Source organism: Lytechinus variegatus, chromosome 6 (genome assembly GCF_018143015.1).
Source record: "Lytechinus variegatus isolate NC3 chromosome 6, Lvar_3.0, whole genome shotgun sequence".
Classification (NCBI taxonomy): domain Eukaryota; kingdom Metazoa; phylum Echinodermata; class Echinoidea; order Temnopleuroida; family Toxopneustidae; genus Lytechinus; species Lytechinus variegatus.
The window spans coordinates 43,097,323-43,108,521 of record NC_054745.1 but is presented as its reverse complement, the minus strand read 5'-3'; the positions used below and the strand labels follow the sequence as shown (position 1 = coordinate 43,108,521).

Here is an 11,199-nt window from a genome sequence, read left to right as displayed (position 1 = left end):
TGTGTCTCAAACAATTAAATGCGAGCGCAAAACACAAGCCTATCTTTTGATATACTGACATGATAAAGGAGCATTTTGACAAATTTTTGAAGGAATTTCCAAAGAGGATATTTATCTCACAAATCAAAGAATGCGAGCGCGCAGCTTGAGTTGAAAATTTCGATAATTATAACAATTTGTGTAAATCAAACAAAATAATGAAAGCTTGATGTGCGAGCTAAAATATTGTGTGCAAATTGATTTCAGAACTGGATATATTAAATGTCATTTAATCCTCTTGAATGGGATTCATTACACAGGCAACGCGAGCGCGAAGCGCGAGCGAAATTTTTATATAAAGTCTATTTTCCAATTCTTTCCCTCACCTTTTTTTTGTTTCCTTTCGGGGTCGGGCCGGCCGTTACGAGGCTGTAAATTACACATTATGTGTATAATACCCATACTTACTTTTTTCTGTTTTTGATAGTTTCTATCAAGTTAAAGAGTACACTTTTTCTGCAGGTTGTCAAAAAATAGGGGGGGGGCGGCTCGGCCCCCTCCTGGATCCACGCCTGCTTCTCCCCATTCTCTCCATTCTAATACACCTCCGTTCCCCTTCGCCATCTCTGTTCTTCATCTTTATATTTCCTCTTTTATACTCCCTTCACTCTCACACACACGCACACTTTCTTTCAAATCAATCATCTTTATCTCACATGCTATCTCTCTCTCTCTCTGTTATATCAATGAACTAGCTCTCTCTCTCTGCTTCTTTGCACCCTCTCATCAATAACCAACCTCAGTGTATTGTAACATGAATAAATAAGATCAATCTTACGATCATAACATCGTAACATCATATTGCAGTGAATATTGCTCGTAAAATTGATTTCTTTCATGTACATATACCATATATAACAAATACGTCAGTTACAATGTTAATGTGAAGCCGATGTTATTATAAAGTAAGAAAGGAACAGTGAGTGTATGATGATCGCCAGTGGCGAACCGTGGGTCACGGCATTGTGGGGGGGGGCACCAGCAAAATTTTTGAGTCACTTAGGGAGCGCGCGAAGCGCGCTCAGTTGTCAGGTATACTGACCTAATAGAGATATTTTATTGACATGCAGTGCAATTGAACGAATATGTATCTCACTGATTAAATAATGCGAGCGCGAAGCGCGAGCTGAAAATTTTTGATATTCAGAGCTAAAAGGGGACATTACAAGCAATTTGGTTTTAATCATGACTCGTAAATGTCTCGCTAAACAAACGATGTGACCGCGAAACGCGAGCTATTTTTTTGTATATATTGACCCTAACCAGGGAAATTTTAAGGACTATATTTCAGAATCCACTAGGAGTATAAATATCTTGATATCTTGATTGTAATCATGATTATCAAGCGCATCTTACTAATCAAATACTGCAAGCGCGAAGCGCTAGCAGAAACTCGGGGTTGTGGCGTGCGCCTGTAATCCAAGCTGTGGGAAAGTTACAAATTGATGCAGAGGCTAGAGATTCGAGCCCTGGTCACGTCCTTCGGATGGTGACGTTAAATGTCGGTCCCAGACATAAATAATCATATCTAATTGATACACGTCTGACAAAACTAGAATACACACACGCCAGCTGAAAATTTATGAAATTCAGACATGACGAGAGGCATTCTAGGCTTGTTTGTAGGAATTCCTAAGACCGTGCATATTTCAATAACAAAATGATGCGAGCGCGAATATATTGACCCAAAAATTGATATTTTAAGGACTATGTTTTATAGGAATTCATTAAGAGTATAGTTATCCAATGTGAGTGCCAAGCGCTTGCTGATTTTGTTAGAATTACATCTAAACACATGAAGTACTTTTTGAAGTAATTGTAATCATGATTATCATACGCATCTCACTAATCAAATACTGCGAGAGCGAAGCGAGAGATGAAAATTATGTAGGAAATTCAGACCTGAAGAGGGGAATTCTAGGGCTTCTTTGTAGAAATTCACTAAGACCCTACGTATTTCACTAACCATGTGATGCGAGCGCGAGCTGAACATTTTTCATATTCAGATATTCAGAAAAATTGACGTTTTAAGGACTGATTTAAGTTCATGAAGAGCAGAAATCCCACCAATTTACTTATGCGAACGTTAGCACGGACATGAAATGTTTTATATTAAGACCTTAAAACAGGGCAATCACTTTAAGTAGTCATGAAAAAGAAGAATATGTCAATACATAAAACAATAATAACTCGAATTGCTTGGAAATAGATTTGTTGTATATTGATTCCCCGTTTTTTTTTTTTTGCCAGCCGATTGGGGGGGGGGGCACGTGCCCCCCAAGCCCCCCGTAGTTACGCCACTGATGATCGCATATCGCATGTATGTAGGTGCATTTACATGAGAACCAGAGCAGAGTAACAGTTTCGTGCTTCAGATAAACCGGTTAAGAATTGATTGCAAAAAAAAAAAATTTGATGTGATCCATGAGCTACGTGGTGATAAAAAATACAACTACATTTTAATAACTCCATCTCAACTACTATCCTTTCCTATCCTGTTTGAAAATTGATTGCATCTGTATTAATGAAATGGGGGGTGGGGAAGCAGCGACCAAAGATAATAACTTTTGAATTGCTGTTGACCTGCACTTGTTCAAGTGATATTCTTTAGTGTTGAATTTCACCATATCATGGTAAGACCCCCTTTCCAGGCTTAATCCTTTCATTGAAATTACACTCTGATCTTCTCCATGGCTAACAAATGACAAAATGAATTCAATGTATTAAGATAAAGATGGTGGACATTTTGACCGTAACAAGCCTTTACTCTTTAGAACGTTGTCCTCTTGTTGACCTAATTGGCAATCTTCTTTTATGTTGACTCGATTTGCTTCAAATTTGAAATTTGACATCAATATTCCCCCTACCCTATCACACACACAAGAACCCGCGCACACACCCACTCAAACTCTTTTCTCTCTCCATTGTACTAACTCTCTCCCATTCTCCACCCCTCATCTCTCCCCTCTTGTGTAATCCACACTCCATTCACACACCCACACACACATTGCAGGTACACACACGCACCTTCCTTCCCTAACACAAACACACACGCACGCGCGCACACCCCCATGCAAAGTCTTTTTTCTGTACTAACCCTCTCCCATCCTCTACCCCTCATCTCTGTTCTCCATTTATATTTTTCCTTTCTTTTTTAATCCATCCTCCATTCACACACTCTCTCTCTCCATTCTAATACACCTTCGTTCCCCTTCACCATCCCTGTTCTTCATCTTTATATTTCCTCTTTTGTTCTCCCTTCTCCCCCCACACACTCTTTCTCTCCATTCTAATACACCTCCATTCCCCTTCGCCATCTCTGTTCTTCATCTTTATATTTCCTCTTTTGTTCTCCCTTCTCCCCCACACATACACTATTTTTCTCCATTCTAATACACCTCCATTCCCCTTCGCCATCTCTGTTCTTCATCTTTATATTTCCTCTTTTGTTCTCCCTTCTCCCCCACACACTCTTTCTCTCCATTCTAATACACCTCCATTCCCCTTCGCCATCTCTGTTCTTCATCTTTATATTTCCTCTTTTGTTCTCCCTTCTCCCCCCCACATACACTATTTCTCTCCATTCTAATACACCTCCATTCCCCTTCGCCATCTCTGTTCTTCATCTTTATATTTCCTCTTTTGTTCTCCCTTCTCCCCCACACACTCTGTCTCTCCATTCTAATACACCTCCATTCCCCTCCGCCATCTCTGTTCTTCATCTTTATATTTCCTCTTTTGTTTTTCCTTCTCCCCCCACACACTCTCTCTCTCCATTCTAATACACCTCCATTCCCCTTCGCCATCTCTGTTCTTCATCTTTATATTTCCTCTTTTATTCTCCCTTCTCTCCCACACACTCTCTCTGTCTCCCCCTCTCTCTCTCTCTCTCTCTCTCTCTCTCTCTCTGTATCATCATTAACCAATAGTATTTTCTTGTAACTTAATGAATTAAATCAATCGTACGATCAATCACTTGAGGCTGTAGTAAATGTTGTTGTGAAATTGATTGGTTTCATAAACATGTATACCATAGATAACAGATACCTCAGTCAAAAAAAGCCGATCAGTGTAGTTTTATTTTTCACAAACGTTCAAAAGATTTCAGATATTATGGAACAAAGCAAACGATATTTAATGTACATGTATGTCTGCATTCAGCCATAAAGAAGTGATTTAGCAACAGAGTCCAATGTACAACATCAACGATCATTGCCCCGTAACACACAAATTTACAATCAATTGTTCATTGTAAATATTGATTCTGGTTGGTTCATTGTGATTATTATGAACAATTATGTACATTCAACCATGATCCTGATTTGCCATTGCCACTTACGATTGATCGCATATATTTTTGTGAAATGATGACCGAATTGGGTTTCCAAATACAATTCTCATGCTCAAAGTGTGTGAACAATTTGTCTCAACTATTATTCGAAATCAGCTTGATCAAAACGTACATCGACAAAAAAAACTGTGATTTAAAGCAAGACATTCCCTAGTACAATAGATTTTAGGCAAACCAGTCAAAGTGAGAAAGAAAATGATAACAAAATTATTCAAGGGAAAGATCGATCTGACATCATGTTGATACTACACAAGACCACAAGTGGAGATAAATTAAACAAAACAACCATTCAGAGTTTGTGGCTAGCACCTACTCAATAGCATGCCTAATAATTGAAAATGAATAAATTTCCTAATTTACGAATCATGACGAATAAATATAATCAATCTTTATAACAGCTTGTATCAAGGAATAATGATATTAACTTATTATACCATTTAACATAATACGTGTTTGGTATTGCAAAATCTAAAAAAAAAAAAAAAAACACGTATAGAATTGTTCCGGGCTGGAAATATTTGTACCTAGGTAAATAGAGTAAAATTCACAGAGTGATGAAAATTTCATCAATATCTGATGACAAATAGCAAGTTTATTTAATTTTAATGTTTAACAATATATTATTAAACAGTTATATACACATCATTATGAATGTTAATTAGATGGACCGATAATGTAGCATTCCCACGTTCATTTTCTTGTGTTATTAAATGTAATAATAATTGTTTCATTCTTTCATACCGAACGTGTGTGAATGATATAATTATGTCCCCTGTAATGAAATAAGTTAAAGCAATGAATATCTAAATAATCAGTGGTTATTTCAGTAGTTTTGGTTCTTGAAGGACAAAAAATATGAATAAACCTAGTTTAATATAATAAAATTCAAAAGAAAAAAACATTTGGGATATTACATAATCAATTTGCTCAATGAATACTCATGAAGACAATCCTAGAACTGTCCCAAGAATAATGCAAATCTTTAAAATGCCATAACTTTTTCATTCCTTGTTCGATTTTTATCAAATGTTTAGTGTTTTGTTCGTCTGATTTGTCTTAACCTGTTTAAATGATATTATTTAAACCGGAGTACCTCTTTAAGAACGGACATACTTAATGGTTAAGTCCACCCCAGAAAAAATGTTGATTTGAATTCACAGAAAAAAAATCAAATTAGCATACTGCTGGAAATTTCATCAAAATAGGATGTAGAATGAGACAGTTATGACATTTTAAAGCTTTGCTTATTTTTCACAAAACAGTAATATGTACAACTCAGTGACATACAATTAAGACAGTCGATGATGTCCCTCACTCACTATTTTTTCTTTGAATAGTTTGAATTAAATAATATCTCAAATTTTATAGATGTGACAATAAGGACCAACTTAATTGACAGAGCCACATACGCTGTGATATTATACAAGGCTAATTCCACATGATCGGTGGGGAATTAATCATTGTTTTACTTGACAACGAAGGAAAAAATATAACATTTAATATCATAAAAAGAAATGGTGAGTGGATGACGTCTTCAGTCTCCTCATTTGCATGTTGACCAGGATGTGCATAAAACTGTTTGGTGATATCAAGGGAAACTTTAAAATGTCATAACTTTCTCATTTTCCATAATAATAATTAGACCATTTATATAGCGCAGTCACTATATAAATATACTCTACTGCGCTGATTTTGATGATTTTTTTCCGTGGTATTCTTGTTGGATCTTTCCCTTTTTTCAAGCAAACTATTTTTGGGATGGACCTGTCCTTTCAGGTTTTTTTTTAGACCCGCACTTATCAGATACACATTATTATATATTATTATATTATTATATATTATATACATACCTACAAGCTGAAGCTGAAAGTTAATTATTTGCTATTAACACTATAAAGTCAAGCATTGTGACTTCTGACAAAATGATATATTATGCGGTTATTAAACATGGTGTTCATAATATCATATTACTGAATATATACATATAAACTGACACCATTGACGAATAATAAACTTGATACGTGCACAATTGTTCTTAACCGTTTTCTCAAGTATGTAAAATACAATCGATAACATTATCCTTCGTACAATTATCTTTGACTGTATCTAAGCTGGGTATTATAAAGTTACGCATACATTCACTATTCCAACGTATCGTTATTCGGAGGTTCGAATATTCCGAAGGTTCATTATTCCAACGGTTTGTAATTCCGAAGGTACGTTGATTTGTTCACTCAAAGTATATAAAATACAATATCCTTAGTACATTCAGCTCTATCTGTATCTAAGCTGGGTATTATTATGATTATTAAGTTATGTAAACGCTTTTTTTATCATGTATTATAATGTAAACACTATATTGATTCCTCTGACGAATAACTCATTGCTGACCAGTAACTGTGGGCAGTCATCTACATCGATCACTATCAACATCATCATCAACCTTCTCTCCTCCTCGTCATCATCTTCATCATCATCACCATCATCATCACCATCATCATCATCATCATCATCACCATCACCATCATCATCACCATCATCATCACCATCATCATCATTATCATCATCTTCATCATCATCGTCATTATAATTATCATCATCGTCGTCATCATTAATATATTTATCATCATTATCATCATCTTCATCATCATCATCATCGTCACCATCTTGAACAACACACACGTTTTGTAATATTTATTTGTTTTTACATGTCATAACAATATATACAGTGTGACCATTACAAAGGTAAATGTAACAAATTTCAAATGAAAATATGTTATGATCATGACTGTATGTAATAAACAGACATAGAGCGGTATGACAATATACAGTGCGTATAAAAAACCCGGACAGTTCTGAAAAGTCTACAAAAAATTGTTTCAAATTATTATAGCTATATTTTGATGTTAATAGATGCTCCGATATCTTATCTTTGAATGCAGTTAAAAATACATTTTGGTTATGCTTGAGTGAACATGGGACGTTTTTGTCGGGGGGCTCAAAAAGAGGCTTGCGCCAAAATGGCAGAAATGAAAATTTTGATGATTAGACTTTTGGCCAATTAGCAGTCTGTCTCTTTGTCTTTTCATTATCTTTCCCATAATTTTCAAATCGTGCTGTCATATTTCATTTACAAATTTATTTATTTATTTACCTGAATTATTTTGTTGTTTTTTTCATTCAAACTTCTTTTACCTTGGAATTTGTCTTCATAAGTAAGAAAAGAAGATTTTTTGTCAACCCAAGTAAGAAGATTTGCATTATTAATTGGGAGACTTTGTAATTATTATTCAAATCCCTTTATTATGTAAAACAAATTATGTTATGGTACCTATATAAGACATAAATCATATTTTCAAGGGGTTATTGAATCGTTCAGGTTTAATTATGTGCTTGACAGGACAAACAGGAAAGGATTCATCTCTTTTAATGGCAATGGTGTAGCCTATTGAGTTGATTTTGAAGGAACACGATAAGGAATGTGGGGTGAAATGTATTAACAAGTTGTGAGGCGAGCAAGCAAAACATTTCCACCTTTTTTTATTGAATATCAAACTTTGTGATTTTGACATAATATTCAGAAAATGATATCATATTTTACTATCTATCCCCATCCATCTGCATGCCACTATTCAAAGGCACCATAACCTTTGTAGCACACAATGAAAGGATTTGAAAAAATGACGCTCTCCCATACTTCGGTTGAAAAAAATTGCTTAGAGAAGAAATATTCAAAGCTGAAAGAGAACATAATTAAAATCGAACAATAACAAAACTATTCAAGCAAATAAGTAGATTTGGAAATGAATTTTTATCTCATAAATTCGATAAATATAGCAAAGACAATGAAAAGGTTATATGAGGAAGTCTGCTGATTAGCAAGAAGTCCGACCATCATATTTATCATTTTATGCCATTTTGGCGCACGCCTCCTTTTTGACCCCTGACAAAACATTCCGTGTTCGCTCAAGCATGAACGAAACTAAATTATTTTGATGGCATTTGAAGGATAAGACCTAAGAGCACATATTAACACTAATATATAGAGATCATAATTTGAAACAAAATATTAATTGACTTTTCAAATCTGTCCCGTTTTTTTATACGCACTGTATAGGCCCACAAATGTTTGAGACGTCTGAATACTAAGAAAGTCAAACAAAATCATTGATAACAAATACGATCGATAAATAAAACCCAAACAAATCATGATGTTCCACAATTTTAAATACTAATATTTACAAAATGCGTGTATTTTTTAAGCACACATCCTGTAAATCGACACATGACTAAAACTATTAGTTCCTCTATTGTTTTTAGTATATCAACAATCGTGAAAATCGCACCACATTTATCACTACCGGATTTTCAAATTTTAATTTCGTTTTACCGAAAAAAATATGAAAAAATGTAATGTATACTTACTATTCCAACAAATTATTCTGAAACTATATATTTTTAGAATGCAGGACTTTTAAAAAAATGGTAATTTGCAAAAACGGGAAATTAGCGTTGAATAAAGAGGCAGAGTTATAAGGTTACAGTAGGCATTTTTATAAAATGTTTTTCATTGTCTAAAAAGGAAGGTATTTGGTTGTCAATGTATATCATAGTCGTCATAGTAAATGCAATGATTAATTGATCCCCGACGTATCGTTTAGAATGTGAGTCTCTTTTCGAATACGAGAATACTATCTCCATTACAAGTAATTATCTTGCCTGATGATGACATCATTACACGAGATAATGAAAGGTAGCCACACCTACCATCATCCTCAGTCAGTCTAGTTGATAAAGGAAATGACGTCACTCTTCTCTTCTTCACTTCACTCCCACTCATCACCTGATCAATCACACACGTCTTGGACTCATCATCTGATGTCACGACGTAGAGGTCGTCTGTTATAGGATCAACACTGACTTTCAAGATTACATCACTGTGGGGGATTTCCCTTTGACCACCCTGTCTGTCTATGATTAGTACTCTCTTATAAAGCGGGTCAGGTTGAGCGATGATGTGACCTGATGATAGCACACCTCGCATCAGTACTTTCTGTTTACATTTGATGGTTTTCACGATCTTACTATCAGCTGGGTTGATGACGTATATCTTAGACTGACCCCACTCAGCAGCGATGATCATCCCATCACGGTCAACAGCTATATACACCCGTGAGAAATAGGTCGTTGTGTTTCTTGGTATTGTGACGTCATTGATGCGCATCCATTGTCTGTCATACACACTGATGCATCCAGTCAAACTGTCCCCTGTACAAACTTTACACAGTCTACCACACACTATCTTGTCATCATTCAGTAATGAATAGGAGGTAAAACGTGATGCATCAGTACCTGTTATCACTCTCTGGATGTGTTTAGTGTTTATATCTAGCATGTATGTATGGCTATCTGACGCCAAGTCGGTGATGATCACACTACATTCATCTATGCAACCAGCAATAATTGGGGATGAGATTTTATCTTTGACACTGATTGTATCACTAAGCATCCACTCGCCATCATACCCACCAATCCTACCATCATACTTCTCTCTCCTAACACCCTTCACAAACCTCACACCTAATAATTTATCACTGATTTGTTTCACATCATTCTTATAAAGTGGTCTCTTTAGTTTATTACTCACTGACATGTTCACACTATGACCGTCTTTAACAGTGTTTTCATCGTCTTCTAGTACTGTATCTATGGTCTGTATTGCATTCTCTATTGTTTTTGTGTCATCCTGCAATGATTTCATCAACTCTCTGATCTTCCTATCCTTCTCTTTAACAATGTTATCAATGTCTCTATGAAGACCAATCTTCTTATTGTCCATGTGTCTTTGTCTAATCTGTGCATTTGTATGGATTAATTCAAGTTGTTTCTCTCTCTCTTCATTGTTCTTTCGAATCTTCTCATTAATCTTCATAATCTCTTCTTCAAGTACTTGATTCTGATCATCAATATTTTGGTTGATTTTGGCAGCCTCTATCTTCTCCTTGACTTTATCTATGTTGATCGCATCCTTTATTATCGAATTAACTTCATCTTTCAAAGCTTGTAGATGGGTGTCTGTGTCTTTCGTGCATTGGTCAATTTCATCTTCATACAGGCGACCTTCTTTCAATTTGTCCCTTCCCTTTTCTTTTATGCTCGTAAGTTTTGCTTGAAGGTCTCCAATTGCGACATCCATATTTTGTCGCACACATGGGTCTAAATGATCTAATGCACAAAAAGAACATAAAGGTTTACCATGACCCTTACAATATAATTTTACCTTTTCATCATGTTCTTCACAATAAATATTTGGTACACCTCTTTTAACTCTTGTGATGCATCTTTCTTTAGAGGCGCAGTCATCACAGAGTCTCTTCTTCTCCTCCACGTAGTACGTCACATCTGTGATTGATTGACACTCCTTTCCTTCACATTGTTGGTCTGGGGTGAAGTTAGTTGCCATGGTGATCAGAGTAGTGATCTGATGAAAATGGAAGACAAAACATATTAAAAAAAGGAAAGACAGATAGAGAAAGAGAGAGAGAGAGGGAGAGAGAGAGTAGGTAGCGTGGTAAAGATTTATAAAGAGGGAGAATTAGAGGGGAGGGGGAGAGAGAATGCAAACACAGAAATAGTGTTGATTTGACTGAAGGGGGGGGGGTAATAATGGAGGGAGGGGGGCAGAGTAGCGGTTAAAGAAATAGAAAAAAGATAAAAAAATCAATAGGAATGAGAGCAAGAATAGGAGAGAGAGAGAGAGACAGAGAGAAAGAGAGAGTAGGGTGAAAAGGTTAGAGAGAGAGGGGGAG

The 11,199-nt window shown here is 35.7% G+C and overlaps 1 protein-coding gene across 1 annotated transcript; it reads right to left on the bottom strand.

Moving 5' to 3' along the window:
* Window positions 1-9,028: 9,028 nt before the first annotated feature.
* LOC121417866 lies at window positions 9,029-10,853 on the bottom strand. The gene is made up of 2 exons (XM_041611599.1): window positions 10,709-10,853; window positions 9,029-10,615 (listed from the first exon to the last, which is right to left on the bottom strand). Exons 1-2 carry the CDS (start codon window positions 10,851-10,853, stop codon window positions 9,048-9,050), a joined length of 1,713 nt encoding a protein of 570 aa, XP_041467533.1. The 3' UTR covers window positions 9,029-9,047.
* Window positions 10,854-11,199: the final 346 nt, after the last annotated feature.